The sequence below is a fragment of the Nicotiana tabacum genome, chromosome 6 (genome assembly GCF_000715075.1).
Source record: "Nicotiana tabacum cultivar K326 chromosome 6, ASM71507v2, whole genome shotgun sequence".
Taxonomy (NCBI): domain Eukaryota; kingdom Viridiplantae; phylum Streptophyta; class Magnoliopsida; order Solanales; family Solanaceae; genus Nicotiana; species Nicotiana tabacum.
Window position 1 is genome coordinate 90,862,968 of NC_134085.1, and position 18,078 is coordinate 90,881,045.

Here is an 18,078-nt window from a genome sequence, read left to right on the forward strand (position 1 = left end):
CTTGGGATCTACCTTAATACTCTCGCCTGATACAACATGCCCTAAGAATGCCACAAAATCTAACCAAAACTCACACTTGGAGAATTTAGCATATAGCTTCTGTTCCTACAAGGTCTAAACCACCACTCTCAAATGCTACTCGTGCTCCTCCATGCTACACGAGTAGATCAAAATGTCATTAATGAAGCCAACGAGAAACGAATCAATATATGGCTGGAACACTCGGTTCATCAAATCCATAAACGCGGCCAAGGCATTAGTCAAACTGAAGGACATCACTAGAAAGTCATAGTGGCCATATCTAGTCCGAAAAGCCGTCTTCGGAACATACGAATCATGAATCTTCAACTGATGGTACCCCGATATCAAGTCGATCTAGCACCCTGCAACTGGTCAAACAAATCATCACTATGCGGCAACGGGTACTTGATCTTAATGTTAACTTTGTTAAACTGGTGTAACCAATGCACATTCGCATAGTCCCATCTTTCTTCTTTATGAATGATATCGGTGCACCCTAAGGCAACACACTCGGTCTGACGAACCCTTTCGCTAGCAACTCCTCAACTTGTTATTTCAACTCCTTTAACTCTTTCGAAGCGATGCGGTATGGTGGAATAGAGATAGGTTGGGTACTTAGGGCCAAATAAATACAGAAATGGATATCATGATCTGGTGGCATGCTTGGAAGATAAGAAGGAAATATATCATAGAACTCCCGGACCACGACAATGAATCAATCACCGGAGTCCCTATGGTAGTATACCAAACGTAAGCTAGATAAGCCAAACATCCCTTCTCGGTCATGTGTCAATCCTTCAGAAAAAAGATAACCTGACTAGATTCGCTGACAGACGAACCATTCCACTCCAATCTAGGCAACTCTAGAATTGTCAAGGTAACAGTCTTGGCATGTCAATCAAGAATTGCGTGATATGGAGACAACCAGTCCATACCCAGGATGATCTCAAAGTCGGTCATATCGAGCAACAGAAGATCCACTCTAGTCTCATAACTATAGAAAGTCACAATATAGGACTGGTAAATCCAATCCACAATAACAGAATCGCCCACTGGTATGGACATATAAACAAGAGTACCCAAGGACTCATAAAGAACACCTAGGAAATGAGCAAACAAAGATGAAACATATGAATATGTAAACCCTGGATCAAATAGTACCGAAGCATTCCTAACGCAGACAGAAATAATACCTGTGACCACGGCATCTGAGGCTACTGCATCTACTCTGGCTAGAAAAGCATAGAACCTGACTGGAGTGCCACCTGATTGGCCTCTACCTCTAGGACGGCCCGTACCCACCTGCCCTCCGCCTCTGGGTGGCTGGACGATTGGTGTAGTAGTTGGTTCTGTAATCATAGGTTGCTGACCCTGCTGCACTGCCTTGCCCCAAAGCCTGGGGCAGACCTCCTCACATGAACAAGATCCTTACACTCGAAATAACCTCTCGGTATGGTGGACTGCTGACATAAAATCTGACCCCGATGGCTTGAAGGCCCACTAAAAGAACCCTGAATAGCTGGTGGACGGTAGGAGTTATATGGAATGGCACTGAAATAGGCCACATTAGAGAACCCCGAGGAGGTGCCGGTACTAGATATGTGGGCCTGCTAGACTAACCCCTGACAAACTGACCTCTACCCCCAGCCAGAGAACCACTAAACCCTCCAGAATATCGAAGCCGCTTATCCTTCATCACCTTCTCTAGGCTCCGCTGATGAACACCCTCGATCCTTCGAGCTATCTCCATAACTAGCTCGTACGAGGTCCCCATCTCAACATCTAGGGATATAGTGGCTTGGATACCAGTGTGCAAACCTACAAAAAACCTCTGCACTCTCTTTACATCAGTAGGAAGTATCATAAATGCATGGTGAGACAACTCGGAGAATCTCGCCTCATAGTCGGTCACCGACATCTGGCCCTACTGGAATTGCTCGAACTGACATCGCAACTTTTCCCTTTAAGAAGGTGGAATATATCTATCCAAGAAGAGGTGTGTGAACTAGTGCCAAGTCATGGGAGGAGAACCTACTAGTCTGCCGAGAAGATAGGACTGCCACCATCTACGAGCCCTGTCCTATAGTTGAAAGGTGGTAAAGTCCACCCCATGGAACTCCAATATCCTCATGTTGTGCAGTCTGTCCCTGCAACGATCAATAAGTCTTGGGGGTCCTCATGTCACTCACCTCCAAAGATAGGAGGATGTAGCTTGTTCCATCTGTAGCTTCTACGGCTTGCCAGCCGTAGCTGGTCTGGACTCAGGTATAGCTGCTACAATTGGCTGAGGTAGTGCGCCCGGTGTCTGATATATGACAGTTGCATGTTTGGGAGTTTGAGCGATAGGGGTTTGTGCTCTCCCTCCCACCCAAAATATGTTTGGGTCCACTGAAAATAAACCAGCCTAAGTTATAGAATCCATGAATTGCAGTATACAACTAATGACCTCCTGGAATCCCATTGCGGACATGAAATCCACTGAGGTTTTCTCCGCTGCAGGCACCTCGCCCTGCTCCTCAATAGCAGAATCCTCCATAGGATCCACTAGTGGCAACTGGAGCAACTCTATGACGTCCTCGTCCTCTACCACGAGCTAGAGCCCTCCTTTCATAGCTAAGAAAACATCTACTTTCAGTATTTTTAAATATCAAGGAAGGTTGATAAATTTATTTTCTAATAGTTAGAACTCACAGGACGGTGATTGGAAGTCGTGAGTTCAAGTTATTCAACTTGTAGTGGACTGTTTTGTGGGTTCTTTCGTGGTGCTTTTGTGCTATCTATTTTGTTGTTGTTTAATGGAGTTTTAGAGGAGAAATAGTGTAGAGAAACACTACATAATGGAGAAATGGTGGATTAATTGTTCTTTGTAACATTTTCGGGGTGTTTGACACTACTATAGTTATCGTTTTGGGTATGAAGTGATTGGAGTGTGTTGGGCTGTTGTAAGATAAAATAATATGGATTTTGACTTACATCCTCTGTAGGAGGTAATTATATTGTGTTCTTTCATGTGCTTAAAGTTATCTTGACATTGATTAAGTTAAATGGATGGACTAGATATGAACTAGTGAATAAAGTTGCTAATTGAGGATAGTTGGAGTTGTGGATTATTTTCTTTGTTATAAACATATGATATAAGGCTGGAGTCATTCATCCTCCTCCATGGTTGGGTACATCTGTCGCACACGTTGTCACCATCTATAAGAGAATAAGAGAAAGGCACGTAGCACAACATCAACTACACGATAGAAGATGAAGAAAGAGTAATTTCCTAAAACCCTATAGACTCTCGAAGATAAGTACGGACGTCTTCGCACCAATCCCCAAGACTCTATTAGGCCTACTCATAACTCGTGAGACCTACGTGAACCTAGTGCCCTAATACCATGTTGTCACGATCAAATTTCTCCTATGGGCCGTGACGGCGCCTAACATCGCTGCTAGGCAAGCCAACGATGAACTACTTATGTAATTGTTCTTTTTAATAAAATTCCAAGTAGTTGAATTTCATTTATTAAGAAAATGAGGAGTAGATAATTTTTTAATAAAATAAAGCGATAGCTGATGAGTGAGCAAATGCAATAAAATAAATGCTCCAAAAGCATAAAGTCTACTAGCTTGTATTCCAAGACCTGGTGTCATAAGTGTATGAACAAGTAGTAGAATATAAAAAATACTAAGCTACAGTCTGAAATAGAGTAGCAGAAAATAGAATGCAAAGGAGATACTCTGGGTTCTGCAGAACGAACTCGGAAATCAGCTCATTACTAAGCCTCGGGGTTTTGGGGGTGCGCGACTGCCAGATGCACCTGCCTCAGATCATGCACGATTAGTGTAGAAGTTTAGCATGAGTACGTAAACAACATGTACCCAATAAGTATCTAGTCTAACCTCGAAGAAGTAGTTACAGGGGTCGACATCGACACTTGCTATGGGCTAACAACAAAATACAAGAATGCTAAATAGGCATAAAATATGTGAACAATAATATTAACAGAGTAGCAACAGTGATTAAATGATTCTTTAATAAATAGTAAATTCCAAAAGTCTTCCACTAACACATACTAATTCCAAATAAATCTCGAGCAAACAAATACTTTATAACCTCTCAATTCATGAAAATAATATCAAGTGTATTCGGCTCTAAGCATTAACACGCATGATTTATGCTGAGGTCATACGGCCTGATCCAGAATAATGTGTACACTGCCGAGGGTCGAGCGGCACGAACCATAGATGCATCTATTAAACTGCCGAGGCGTTCAGCCCACTCCACAAGAAGAGAGAATACTTTACAAACATCTGATTTAAAAGCTATTATCAGGCTAATACACAAAGAAGCGCAATTTTTATTGACGGTCAAGTAACCCGCCAAAACTCAAATAAGTGAAATTCGGTCTTTACAAATCCTTTATCAAGTTTTAATATAATTTATGCACTTTAATTAACATAGGGTGCAAACATTACAAGTATTTTATGATATGGGTCATAAACTACCCGGACTTAAGCATAATTAGTAGCTACGCATAGACTCACATCACTTCGTGCATACGTAGCACCCACAATTAGAAGCAAATAGTAATTTAAATCAACTATGGGGTAAGTTCCCTCTTACAAGGTTAGGCAAGAGACTTACCTCATCTCAAAGCTCACTTTCCGGCCACAAATTCACTCTAAGGACCCAACTTGGTGCCAAACAAATTCAAAGCTAGCCAAATATTTTATAAATTAATCAATATGCGCTCAAAGGTTAATAATTCAACTATTAGAGTAATTACCTAACCCAAATGGAAAGATTCCTAAAATTTATCCCTAGGCCCACGTGCCCGAATTCTGGAAATTTTCGAAGATAATTGTTAACCATAACCTCGCGAATCCAAATATATAATGTTCACCCAATTCCATAATCATTTTTATGGTTAAATCTCATTTTTATCAAAACTTAGGTTTTTCAACTGAACCCACAATTTCTACATTTTATATGCTAAGAATCTACCCAAAATACATGTATTAAACTCATCTCATATAGAAATTACTAACCTCAAAGTGCTAGGTGAAAACCCCTTTTCAAAGAGCTCCAAAAATCGCCAAAGAGATGAATGAAATGAGCTAAAATTGTCTAAGTCCCAACATTAAAAGCCCTCACTTCCTCCAACAATTTCGCTTCTGCGGACCTTGGGTCACATCTGTGATGCTGCTTCTGCGGGCAAAGGTCTGATTTTGCGGAACACACACAGCCCAGAACTGGGAGCACCTGCGGAAGGGCACCGCACCTGTAAGCCTGCTTCTGCGGCTCGCCTCTCGCACCTGCAACCTTGCCCACACTAGCTTCCTCCGCTCCTGCGATCCCCTCATCAAAGAAGCAAGTTCACTTCTGCAGAAGAAGATTCGCTTATGCGGGCACGCTAAACCCTCTCCCCTTTCCACTTCTGAGAACGAGACGTCGCACCTACGGTTCCGCTCCTATAGCCATTCCCCCGCAGGTGCAAACACACCAGATGCCAGCCACCATCAGCTCTTCTCCAAAGAGCAATCAAGCTCTATCGACCCTACGAATCCCATACAGAGGCCCCAAGGCCTCGACCAAACATATCAACAAGTTAGTAAACATAAAACGGACTCGCTTGCATCCTCAGAAAGTGGAAAAGAACATCAAAACTAAGAATTATAAGCCAAAACCAAATTGAATCAACTTACGAACTTCAAGTTCTTCCTACTTACTCCGAACGCGCCGAATCATACTTAAACTAATCAGAATGACACCAAATTTTGTGTGCAAGTCTTAAATCACCATACAGAACTATTCTCGGGCTCAGAATTTCGAACGGACCTCGATAACACCAAAACCTACTCCAAACCAAATTTAAAGAACTTAAAAAACCTTCAACGTGCCAACCTTCAATATTAAGCGTTGAAACGCTCCCGAGTCATCCAAAACCCAATCCGAATATACACCCAAGTCCAAAATCATCATACAAACCTATTGGGACTGTCAAGTCCTGGTTCTGAGGTCGTTTACTATGAATGTTGACCCAAGTCAAGCTTAACCCTTTTGAGCCAATATTAAGGAACTAAGTGTTCCGATTTCAACCCGAACCGTTCCAAACCCGAACTAACCATCCCCGCAATTGAAATCCGACCCGATATCAAAAAGTTCACTCCCGGTCAAACTTTTCGAAGATCTTCCAACTTTCCAACTTTCGCCAATTAATGTCGGTGACCTACGAACCTCCAAATTAATGCTTCTAAGACCAAAATGACCATACAAAGCTATTGGAACCAACGAACTCCATTCTAAAGTCGTCTTCACACAAGTCAACCTATACTCAACTCTTATAACTTAAACTTCAAACTTAGGGACTATGTGTCTCATTTCACTCCGAAACTCTTCCGAACTCGACACCAAGCACCCCGGCAAGTCAGTAACCACAAAATGAGGCAGAGGGAGAAATAAATAGGGATTGGGGATAATACTCTCAAAATGACCCGGCGGGTCGTTACAAAAACTTTAAAGAAAAAGCATAAAATATAGTGTATTATGGAAATTTGTATCAAATCACCACTATTATCCTTAGCCCCATGGTGGGTGTCAAGCTGTTTACCCTTAAAATGGATAATAATTAAATTTGTACGCGATTTTAAGGATATGTGGATTGATTCAACACAATAATCAAGAATATTAGATAAATAAATTAAAGACAAAATGAATAATCAAACTAATTGTAGTGTTTACGGCCTGGATCGAACTTAGGTTGAACAATAATTTTTCCCTCGATCGGACCCTTGGTTCGAAGTCAATTGTGAATGAAGAACAACAATAAAATAACAACTTTGCAATAGCTAGAAAGCAAAAAAAAATTGTATTGTCTTGGTTTGCGTGTTACAATGTGTGTTATCAAAAAAAAAACTTTTTACTTTATATAGTCGGATAGTTTTATTCCTAGTACAATTCTAATGAAGGTAAAAATTATTCTTTTTCATTAATTACTTATCTGTAACCGATATCGGGCGAGATATGCATCGTGATATCCGGTTGGATACGGATATCACGGCCCTCTGTTAGTCGTGCACAACCATTTGCCATATTTTCCAAGGTCCTAGAGCTCGTTTTGGGTCGGGGAAGTGTTGCTTCATCGCCCGACGATGAACACATCGTTCACCTTTTATAGGCCTCGGCACGAAATACTCCCAGCCTCGAATTCAACTTCGTATTTCCGTACCCTTGCTCCGTCTTCTTCACCGGGAAGTTGGATAAGTATTGTTTTCGATTTTGCCCGTATACCCAACTGTACAACCTTTAACAACATGCCTTATGCATTGCCAAATTATTATTATTAGTATTAGTATTATGGGTTGGGGAGCGGGGGCCTAAGGAAAGGCATTTTATGGAAAGCATGTAAACTATGTGAACCTGAAAAATTTTATTTTGTATCTCATATAACTGACACTAGTTGTATGAAGCAACTTTTTTGTCTCACAATTTTTTGGACCCAATTTTCTCTGGACCCATAAGTGTAGGGGTCCACAAATTTGTGAAACAAAAAAGAACCTCATACAACTAGTGTGAGTTGTATAAGACACAAAATAAAACTTCACTGTGAACCTAGGTTTTATAACGATGGACCATAATCCTCAAGGTTGTCTGAGTTTGATGGCGTGACGGATGGGAATTCGGACTTCCCATTCTCATCTCTTGCCTGAGTTTGATGATGGCGTGATGGATGGGAATTAGTACTTCCCATTCTCATCTCTTTACTCTTATAAGGCGTCGTAATTTACTAATTACAACAAAGAGGACAGAACCTAGAAAAAGAAAAAAGAAAAACAAAGGACAAAAAGGAAACATTTAGAATTTGATATATTCTCTGTTCAAAAAGAAGAAAAAATCGTTTAAAACGTATGATAACACATTTAATATTCCGTATTAAATAAAAAATCAACCTCTTAATATTTGAAAATACTATTAAAAATTCATAATGATAAGAATGGGTTGTTTGAATAAAAACCCTAAATAGTGGTACTCACTAGAGTTTTCTTTGGACCATTACCTTCATTACCTTCAAAATGAGAAAAACAAAAGAAAAAGAATGTGCTCGGGCCCTCGTTCCATTCTAATTTCTGACATATTGCTTTTAACCTTTCCGTCACGATTCAACTAAATTACAGTAAGAAGTAAGAAGGATTGCTAGAGAATCAGATTCGAATAATCAAATCAACCTAAAAGTGAAAGAATAATATCCCCAATGCGAGTAAAAGTAATGTCTCCAACAAAGGAAAAAGATGCTAGTGCCATGTCGCACTGCTAATTGTAAATCTGTTCAAGTCGTCAAAAAGTAGACAGAGAAAAACAAGATAGTCAAGAAATTAATGAATACATATAGAATGACTAATCTATCCACGAACTACCATAAATTTACTGTGATTTTTCTTGGAAACAAGAAAACAAGTCATTTTCACAGCAGATCAAATCAATGCTTCAATGCTAGCTTTCTTCAACATATTACAGACAGGACATGAGTGGAGAAAAGTGTCACAATATTTGCATGAACATAGGTGTCTGCAAGGCAGGAAAATCATGCACGATATCCTAGAATTGCAGCTTTTGCACATCATCATCTCATGTCCACACTGTTGTTCTGTTTTATCTTCTTCTGCTACATGACAAGAAGACTCTGCATCTTCAGCAGTACCTCTGTTGTTTGGTGATGAACAAGCAGTCTCTTTTAACTGTTCAATCGTGTTGTTAAGTGACATCACCATTGCTTCTTTCTCTTTGGCCATTCTCTGCCATGTTTGCTTCTCTATTTCCATTCTTTTCAACAAAACTTGTAGCTCTGTTGTCCTGTTTGCTGCCTTTGCAATTTCTTCGTCTTTCTGTTTTAGCAAATACTGTGCCTTTGACTCGTATTTTCTCAAGATTAATGCCACTTGTTTCTTTCTCTGCTCCTGTAGTGTCAATCTCAATCTCTCGTTCTGTTTTCAAAGCAAAATCAATTATATTTAATTCAAACATGTACTCCCTATTGAAGATTATATTGATACAAAAACACGTTGAGATAGAAGAAGCATATACTATACAAGATTAATTACCTGTAAACTGATGAACCGATTGATCTCAATGTTCTGTTTCTCTAACTGGGAAGTTAGACTCTGGGAAAACGTTGGCATTGTTTGTGCAGAACTACTGTTATATTTTGGGACGAATTGCATCAAATTCTGATTGTCTTTTTGGTAAAGATTTTGCAACTGCTGATGCTGTTGTGGGTACTCGTAATGTTGCTGCTGTTGAGGGTTAAAAGAAAACTGATTGAATCCACTAGAATTATTCTCCATCAAATCCTGCGAAACTCCTAAAGGAAAACCAAGATTCTCCGAATACAACTGCGCTTGAATGGCCATATCAAAAAGTTTTTCACCACAGCAAAAAAATGAAAGAAGTGACTTTTTGTACCCAAAACAATGACTTGATTTGTTCTATAGAGAGAAGAGAGGGAGGGTCACTCCTCTCTATATTGTAGTCTAGTCTGTTGGCAAACCTATGCCTATAACTCTGTGATATGTTTCTTGGTTTAGGTCAGGCCAAAGTTAACCAAACATGAAGGTGGGGTTTCACTTTTTTCTGTATTTATAGTATGTAAAATAAAATAATAAATTTAAAGAAACTGAAAAGGGGCAGAGCTAAAGGGGATTGATTCTCTCTATTTATTCTTGTGATTTGTGTAGTAGTAGTAGTAATAAAGAGAGAGGTGGTAATTAAGCAAACAACGTAGACATGCAGGTTTTGTGACTTTATAGTTTATACTATGTCGGAGGAGATTTCTTAGGCGCGTTTTTCAAGCTCAAGTATGCTAAGAAAATTCAGTTCAATTCCATTCCTTATTTGGAGGCTAAAAGTGGAATAAAAATTGTTCATTTTTTACTTGTAATATAGTACAAGTAAGATCTTTGAATCATTTACGAGTTATACTTGTGTCCATACTCCATATCGTTTATACATGAAAGTCATTCATTAAGTAGGTGTTTGGACGTAAGTAGGGGTGTTCATAAAAATCCGAAAACCCGAACCAAACCGAAAACCAAACTAAACCGATCAAAAAAATCGATATTTTTTTGTTTGGTTTAATTTTGGTTTTAAAATTTAAAAATCGATCAAATTTGGTTTGGTTTTGGTTTTAATAAAAAAAAACTGAACCAAACCGAATATAGGAGTAGCTATTTTAAATTTATTATTACACCTATATATATGTATACTTTATACAAAGTTTCAAAAAAAATTATAGCAAATGTTAATCGTTTGCACTTTTAGTACAAGTCTTTACCTTTACATTCTAATTTGATTGGTAGTTTTCTTTTGTTAAGTGTAAGAATCGATTTCATGTTAAAAATAATATATTTTTAATTGAGTCCTTAAATTATTCATCACTATTTGATTCAATTATCATCAATATATCTTGAAAAATAATAGATTTCTCAAAGGGCAATTGATTTGATAGTGTTACGTTGAAAATGTGGTCGCCGAAATATGTGTTTGGTAGTGTATGTCTTATATTTAAGAAAAAACCGACAAATATCCGAAAAAATCGAAAAACTGACATAAACCGAACCAAGAAAAAACCGACTTAATTGGTTTGGTTTGGTTCTAATATTTGAAAAATCGACTTACGTGGTTTGGTTTCTTTTTACGGGAAAACCGATCCAAACCGAACCATGAACACCCCTAAACGTAAGAATTTTAAAATTTTGAAAAAAAAAGTGAAAAAAAAATTCAAACGAAAATGTTATTTGAAAATTAGAGTTATGTCTGGACATAAATATAATTTTGGGTTATTTTTAAAGTTTTGTGAGTGAAAATTTTAAAAAGCAGCTTTTTGGAGTTTTTCAAATTTTCGAAAAAAATCGAGAATTCATCTTCAAGTAAAAATTAAAAATTTTATGGCCAAGCACTGATTTTGAAAAAAGGGATTTTTACCTATCTATACCATATATCAAATCTTATTACCAAAAATGTTCATAATTTGTTATTTACCCATGTAGTCCACACTTTTACTACAAATTATATACCAATCCAAAAATAGGTAGATTTTGCCATTAAAAAAGCCCTAAAATGAAGGCACCAAATCTGATGTGATTCTGTCAAGGATTTTATTCGAATTTTGAAACTGAAGGAGATCTCTCTTCCTGATGAAGGCACCAGTTGCGTAATTCTCTCCTTCCTCAACAGAAAGAGATCTCTGTTGATATCAGCTACAACAAAAAACGCAATCAAATTGTACAACTACTGAAGAGAGATTATATCTGTTCTTCGTCTCAAATTGTACAAAATTGCTCTTCGTCGATATCAGTACTCAAATTGTAGAAACTATATCTGTTCTTCGTCTTTTTTCCGATCAACTACACGAAATCATGTCAAAAATCCCAATAATGCTGAAATCGAATGGTAATTGGGATAACTATGGCAGATTTAGAGATTTTGAAGTTGATGTCATTGTGGTAGATGATAATGCAAACTACGGAATTCTCAGTTCTGCAACTGCAGAACAATTATCGATTGATACATCGGATAAAATTATAGAAATCAAATACATTGTGAACGAGAATTGTCCTCCAATGGAGATTAGGAATGATATGGGGTTCGTGCTTACATAGAAACCAAAAAGGAGAATAAAAAATTAGGTTCGTATCCTTTATGTATAAGCGTAAGAGATTTCAATATGGAATTGGCAATCAACAATGAAAGTACCAGTGCAGGTATGTTTGATTCGACATTGTAGAGAGTTATGGTGTTACTATGTTATCTACAATATTACTACAATTACCTACAATTAAACTACAAAGCTCACATAGTACTGAAAAGGATAAAGCAATGTTGCTTTCAAAATTATCTACATAGAAACTACATTTATGAATTTATTGTTTGCAGGTTCGTCTGGATCCCTAAACTTACTTGAATTTCTATCCTCACCAACTATAGAGGAATATCAAAGTGAAATAATAACTGAATCTACGCAAACATATATTGAAGAAGGACAAGTTTATCAGGACAAGCAAACAGTAGTTGCTGCAATGAAGAATTATTTAGTGATGCACAAGTTCCAGTTCAGAGTAAAAAGATCTAGTCATAGAAGGTATATAGTTATTTGTGGATAATATATCAGCAAAATCAGTGTATGATTGAAGATAGGTGGGTTTTATAAATTGTAGTTAAATTGTAGTCAGTTTGTAGTTAATTGTAGTTTTTTCATAAATTTGTGTAAATATTGTATTTCTTTTGTAGCTACTGGCTTATATGTGTTGCTGAAAGCTGTAAATGGCATTTCAAGGCAACGTCAATTAATGATTCGGCAATGTTCAAGATAAGAAGTTTCAGTCGTCAACACACATGCTGTCTAATGGACGAAACATTCATACAGCGCAAACGTACTGCAGCAGTACTTGGTAGCATGGTCGTTCCAAAGTATTGTGATCCTAAGACTGTTTACACACCAAAGGACATACAAACTGACATGTTATCCGAACATGGACTGAACCTAAGCTACATGCAAGCATGGAGAGCAAAGGAAAAAGCTTTACAGTTTTTGAGAGGGAATCCGTGTGACTCCTACAACAAATTACCCAAATATTTTTATATTCTTGAGAAGAATTATCCTTGTTATGTTGTTAAATTGAAGAAGGCAGCAGATGATTGCTTCTTATACGCATTTGTTGCTCTTTGTACATCAATAAATGGTTGGCAACATTGTAGGCCGGTAGTAGTGGTTGATGGGACATTCTTAAAGTCAGCCTACAGGGGGATTATGCTGACAGCAAGCACCATGGATGCAGCAGGTAAATAATGGAATAATTTTGTACTTATTTTGTAGACAGTCTTTAAAATGCAGTTAAATTGTAGTTATGTTGTAGTTATTTTGTAGTTATATAAAAGAATGTAGTTAACATGTCTATATTTCTCAATATATATTGTAGTTGTTATTTAATCATATTTTATGTCTTAAAAATGTAGGTACTATTTTTCCCTTGGCATATGCTGTGGTTGATTCTGAAAACGACGCGTCTTGGAAGTGGTTCTTTGAGCAATTCAAGGAGGCATATGGTGAAAGACCTTCAATGTGTGTTGTTTCAGATAGGCATGAGAGTATACTGAAGGCAACATCAGTTGTCTATCCGGGATTGGCACACTACTCTTGCATGTGGCATATATGGACAAATATAAGGTCAAAATTCAAGAAGGGACATCTACAATTACATGAATTGTACTTTGCTACAGCACGGTCATACACTATGGATGAATTTAATGAAAGGATGTTGAAGATTGAAGAGGTAGACCTACGTGTAAAGTCTTACCTATATGATATTGGCTATCATAGATGGTCAAGAGTACATGCAACGGTGAATAGAACTTTTACTATGACGTCAAACATTGCTGAGTCGTTAAATGTTGTAACAAAAGATGCAAGCGAGCTTCCAATATTTGATCTATTTGAGTATATGAGGACTCTTCTTGAACGTTGGACAAAAGAAAAGTTATCGAAGGCAAAGGGTACTTTCACATACCTTGGTCACAAATACAACAAAGAATTGGAAGACAACAGTACATTATCTCAGAAACTAAGGGTAAGATATTTTTTTTGGTGCAGTAGAATCAAAAAAGTACTAGCTGCAGTTTTTCCAGATTGTAGTTAAACTGTAGTCAAATTGTCGGTAATAATAGTTTGTAGATGAGCTGTAATATATTTGTTGCTGATTTGTAGGTAAATTGTTGATAATCCATTTTAATGATTGATGTATTATTATTTCTGTTTGGTCTTCAATTGTAGGTGAGGACTTCAACAGATCATATACATACTGTGTTAGATGGTGTGAAGCGGTACATTGTGTGTCTAGAAAACAAGAAATGTAGCTGTGGACAATTCCAACTTGATGAACTTCCATGTGCGCATGTTTTGGCAGCATTAAGGCATAGGAATGAAACATACGAAAACTATTGCTCTCCGTATTACACAAGGAAGAGCCTTCTGCTTACCTATGAAATGCCAGTAAATCCTCTTCCTGATGAAGGCAAATGGGATGTGCCACAACATATTTTGGATGAGGTAGTAAAGCCACCGGCGGGAGATAAAAGGCAGCCAGGGAGACCTCACAAGGAAAGATATAAAACATTTGATGAAATAAAGTCAAAGAAATACAAGGTGTCATGTGGCAATTGTGGAGGTGAAGGGCATAACAAAAGAACTTGCAAGAATGCGCCGAAAAAGAAATGAATATCATGTAGTTAGAATAGTTATTCAAAATAAATGTTAGTGAGCTCAAATTATCGGATTTTCTTGTGTAATTGTTTAAGTTTTTGAAGATGAATAAGAAGTATAAACATCAATTTGTGTATCTGCACTATTTATGTTTTTATGTATTCTGTCAAGCATCTAAAGTTGTCTTTTTTTATAGAATAGTTAAACTTTAATATTTACTGTATACAAAAAAACTGATATTAATAAAGAATGCATTCAACGTAAATTGTATCCAGATTGTAGTGAATATGTAGTTTAACTGTGTTAGAACTGTAGTCCTGTTATTCATATGTAGAGGAGTTGTAGTTAAAATGTAGTTTGACGTAGTTTAAATGTAGATAAATTGAATTTTTTTGATAAACCTTGTTGATAAAAGATGGCTAAATTATTTATATGATTCCTGTATTTATTTTATCTTTATGTTGTGTAACAAATGACAGTTATATACAGATATTACTTGGCACTTGAAGGTATTTATAAAAATAACTTGAAGATTAAAGTCAAATTGTAAGACAAAGCTGTTGCTGTAAAAATGTAATCAGAGTACTCGAGTATAATGTAATCAACAAAAAGTGTTGTAGAAAACCAAAACGACATATTTCCTACATTGTTTTCCAATTCAACTACCAAATTTCACAGACCAAACTAGGAACACAATAGTCTATTTCTTCTTTCGTTGCACTCTAGTCCTCTCGTTTTTTGCCGGAGCACCCTTCCTCCTTGCTAGCCTGCCAGTAACCTCACTCTCACTGATTGACCCATCTTCTTGCTTCTTTGTTGCATAGTCCCACAGTAGAGCTCCATAGCGTCTACGGTGTTGGTCAATATCAGAAAGATCTTCCTTTGGGATTGCCAAATCTCCAAGGCTAACATACTCCGCAAATGCAGCCACAAATACACCACAATCGCTGCATAAGATGAGAATTTTTCATTATATAACAAATGATTAAAATAAAAAAATTAAACATATAGAAAGGGAGATTATTTTTTTACACTGAGCCTTCCTTTTGTTGTGGAATCTCAGCAACCATCCATTGTATGTCGAGAGGGTCCGTAACTGGTTTTTCGATGTATGCCTTTGTGCTCTTGAAGTTAATGTCTTTACGTTTACCATAGAAACCAGTGCATGACAAATACAGAGGGATAATGATTGAAAACTTGTCAACCAATGTCTCAACTGTTTTATGACGGTTTGCTCTCACCATGGAATCATAAACATAAAGTTGTCTGTCCTTTATGTCAAAAACTAGCAACAACCAATGGAAGTTCTCTACAAGGTTCACAGGTATGAGCACATAGTCAACAAGATCCCAGGCAACATTAGCAAGAATTCTGTACCCAAGAATATATTCTCCAACATCATCCTCGGGTTTAACAACCGAATACCTTTGTTCCGGTGGAGAACTTATGAACTTGTCATAGATTCTTTCAATCTTTGTCTTGAACAAGCAATCCGTGGTTGTGAACCTAGTATTATTGTTGGGGACATATTTGCCTCTTTTTCGCAGATAATACATAATAACATCAATGTTCTGCCAAAATAGAATAAACATATACAATAAGGTACGTTGTAACCACACTTGTCTACAAGACAGCTACAGATTAACTACAATTTGAATTTATTAAAAACTCTAACAGATTGCTGCAAATTAGCTACACTATAACTACAGAAATATAACAGTTAGTCCAAGTACCTCACAAAATGTAATTTAATTGTAGTTTGTATGAACCATAGTGAACAAGTACTATATGTACAATTGACCCATCAGACTACAAAACAACTACACATTAACTATATTTATGCACTGTCTACATTTATTCACTATACAGAGGAACAAATGAAACATACCACCTAACTTAAGGTCCCAATAATCAGCAAGTTCAACCTACAGTTAATATTAATAGGCACAAATCACAAGCTCTACAATATTACTACAAGGTAACTACAGTTGTGGTACACGGAGATTCCAAGTCAGTCAAAAGTACCAAAATTCCAGTTTGTACATACAATCATCATCACATATGATACATAAGGTCCATAAAAAGCAAAATTTCACAGCTGAGACATAAATATAGTAACATATATATGTTGTCTACAATATTACTACAATTACACATCATAGCTGAAAAATAAACTACAATTACACTACACAGCTGAAGACAAAACAGATATTGTGAATGATTATGTTCTTTATACTTACTGTGTTATTGATGACTTGTCCGGGGTGAGCAAGGTCATAAAACCAGTCCTTCTTATCAATCTTTTCACAACCAAAATCCAACCAAGGCTTGATTTGGTTATCCTTCTTGGAAAAGTAATATTTCCTCCTGTAATAACAAAAAAAAGATGATCAAATACAAAAAATTGACAAAATGAATTACAATTTTAAAGTATAAAAATGGTGAACAGACAGTGTAAAATGAAGCATTCATACCTCCTAGATACTTTATCACTACGAATGTATAACCAGTTGGTGAACCTTTCTGTCAATTCAGGATCTACATTTTCACCTATGACACTTGTGAAGGGGTGCTTGAGGTAAAAGAATTTAGGTCCAACAGATGTGCTGCCTCCAGAACTATACAAAGATGTGAAAGGTGATCGTGCATGTTTTCCCGGTTGCCTGGTTCTACCGGGATGAACAGGGGTTGATTCATCTCGTATGGGCTCGCCATACATGACCAACTGTGATAAGTTTTCTGGCAGCTCAAAGTCATCCAATGTCAAACCTTTGTTTTCAATGCCTTCAGGAACAACTTTTTTATCAATGCCTTCAGGAACAACTTCAGTCACAGTCACACCGTGAATTGGCGACTGTGGAACTTCACCTTCTGTAGATAAGTGTAGATCTATGTAGATATGAACAGTATTATGGAGTTATAGAGAATATAGAGAATATAGAGAATATATTACCTGCTTGTTGTGCCTCAGCCACTTCATCAATTACTGGTTCTTCCTCAATATTTCCTTGTAGATGTTCTGCTGAAACATCAGCTTGAATGAATAATTGGGAATGGGAATTGTAGATATATGTAGGAATATGTAGTTAAGGTGTAAATTATTAAAATTTTGCATAAAAACCTTATTGTAATGAAGGAATGGTTCTGTACCTGCTTTATATGCCTCAGCTGCTTCTTGGAAGTCAGGATATAAGTCAACATGTGGTTGAAAATGTTCTGGAGAAATTGTAGCTGCAACACATAGTAAAAAAATGATTAGTATAATTAAATAATGCCGTCTTGAAATTTGTAGATATGTATATAGGAATTTTGTAGATACCTGTATTGCTTGTGCTTCCATGCAGTTGATCACCAGCATTGAACTGGAATTGCTGGTTGTTCTCTCCTTGATGTTGGTAATTATTTTTTGTTGAACTACCAGCAAACTATAATTTTGGGGAATATTTGAGACTACTTTATTCATATGTCTTAATTAGTCTTAGTACAAAATTATATGTAAATTCTTACCTTTGACTCATCCAAATCAAACCTCTTGTTTATCACATTCATAACACCCTTCAAAGATTGATCTATGAACTCTCGAAGGCTTGAGAGTTCCTCAAAAACATCCTTCCTATAGGCATCTAACTTTTCATCAACCTAAAAATTAAATATATAATTAGTTGGTAATCTTATTCTAACTTCTACAGTTACACTACAATTCAACAAACTATAATTGTTATAGATTTATACCACAAATTAACTACAATGTATAACATACTATAATTGTTATGTAATGAAGTCAAAATATAGCAAATTATGTCACTATATTGTA

At 36.8% G+C, this 18,078-nt stretch overlaps 2 protein-coding genes and 1 long non-coding RNA gene across 3 annotated transcripts; 1 reads left to right on the forward strand and 2 right to left on the reverse strand.

The window, feature by feature from the left end:
• Nucleotides 1-8,209: 8,209 nt before the first annotated feature.
• On the reverse strand, nucleotides 8,210-9,687 carry LOC107762243 (BOI-related E3 ubiquitin-protein ligase 1). The gene is made up of 2 exons (XM_016580590.2): nucleotides 9,112-9,687; nucleotides 8,210-8,994 (listed from the first exon to the last, which is right to left on the reverse strand). The coding sequence occupies exons 1-2, from the start codon at nucleotides 9,418-9,420 to the stop codon at nucleotides 8,485-8,487; spliced, it is 819 nt and encodes a 272-aa protein (XP_016436076.1). The 5' UTR covers nucleotides 9,421-9,687; the 3' UTR covers nucleotides 8,210-8,484.
• A 3,738-nt stretch (nucleotides 9,688-13,425) lies between these two features.
• LOC142181928 (uncharacterized) lies at nucleotides 13,426-14,279 on the forward strand. Its single transcript, XM_075255620.1, has 2 exons — nucleotides 13,426-13,632; nucleotides 13,836-14,279. The coding sequence occupies exons 1-2, from the start codon at nucleotides 13,426-13,428 to the stop codon at nucleotides 14,277-14,279; spliced, it is 651 nt and encodes a 216-aa protein (XP_075111721.1).
• A 2,951-nt stretch (nucleotides 14,280-17,230) lies between these two features.
• LOC142181478 (uncharacterized) lies at nucleotides 17,231-17,691 on the reverse strand. Its single transcript, XR_012710133.1, has 3 exons — nucleotides 17,584-17,691; nucleotides 17,415-17,495; nucleotides 17,231-17,283 (listed from the first exon to the last, which is right to left on the reverse strand). It is a non-coding gene; the product is annotated as an uncharacterized LOC142181478 (long non-coding RNA).
• Nucleotides 17,692-18,078: the final 387 nt, after the last annotated feature.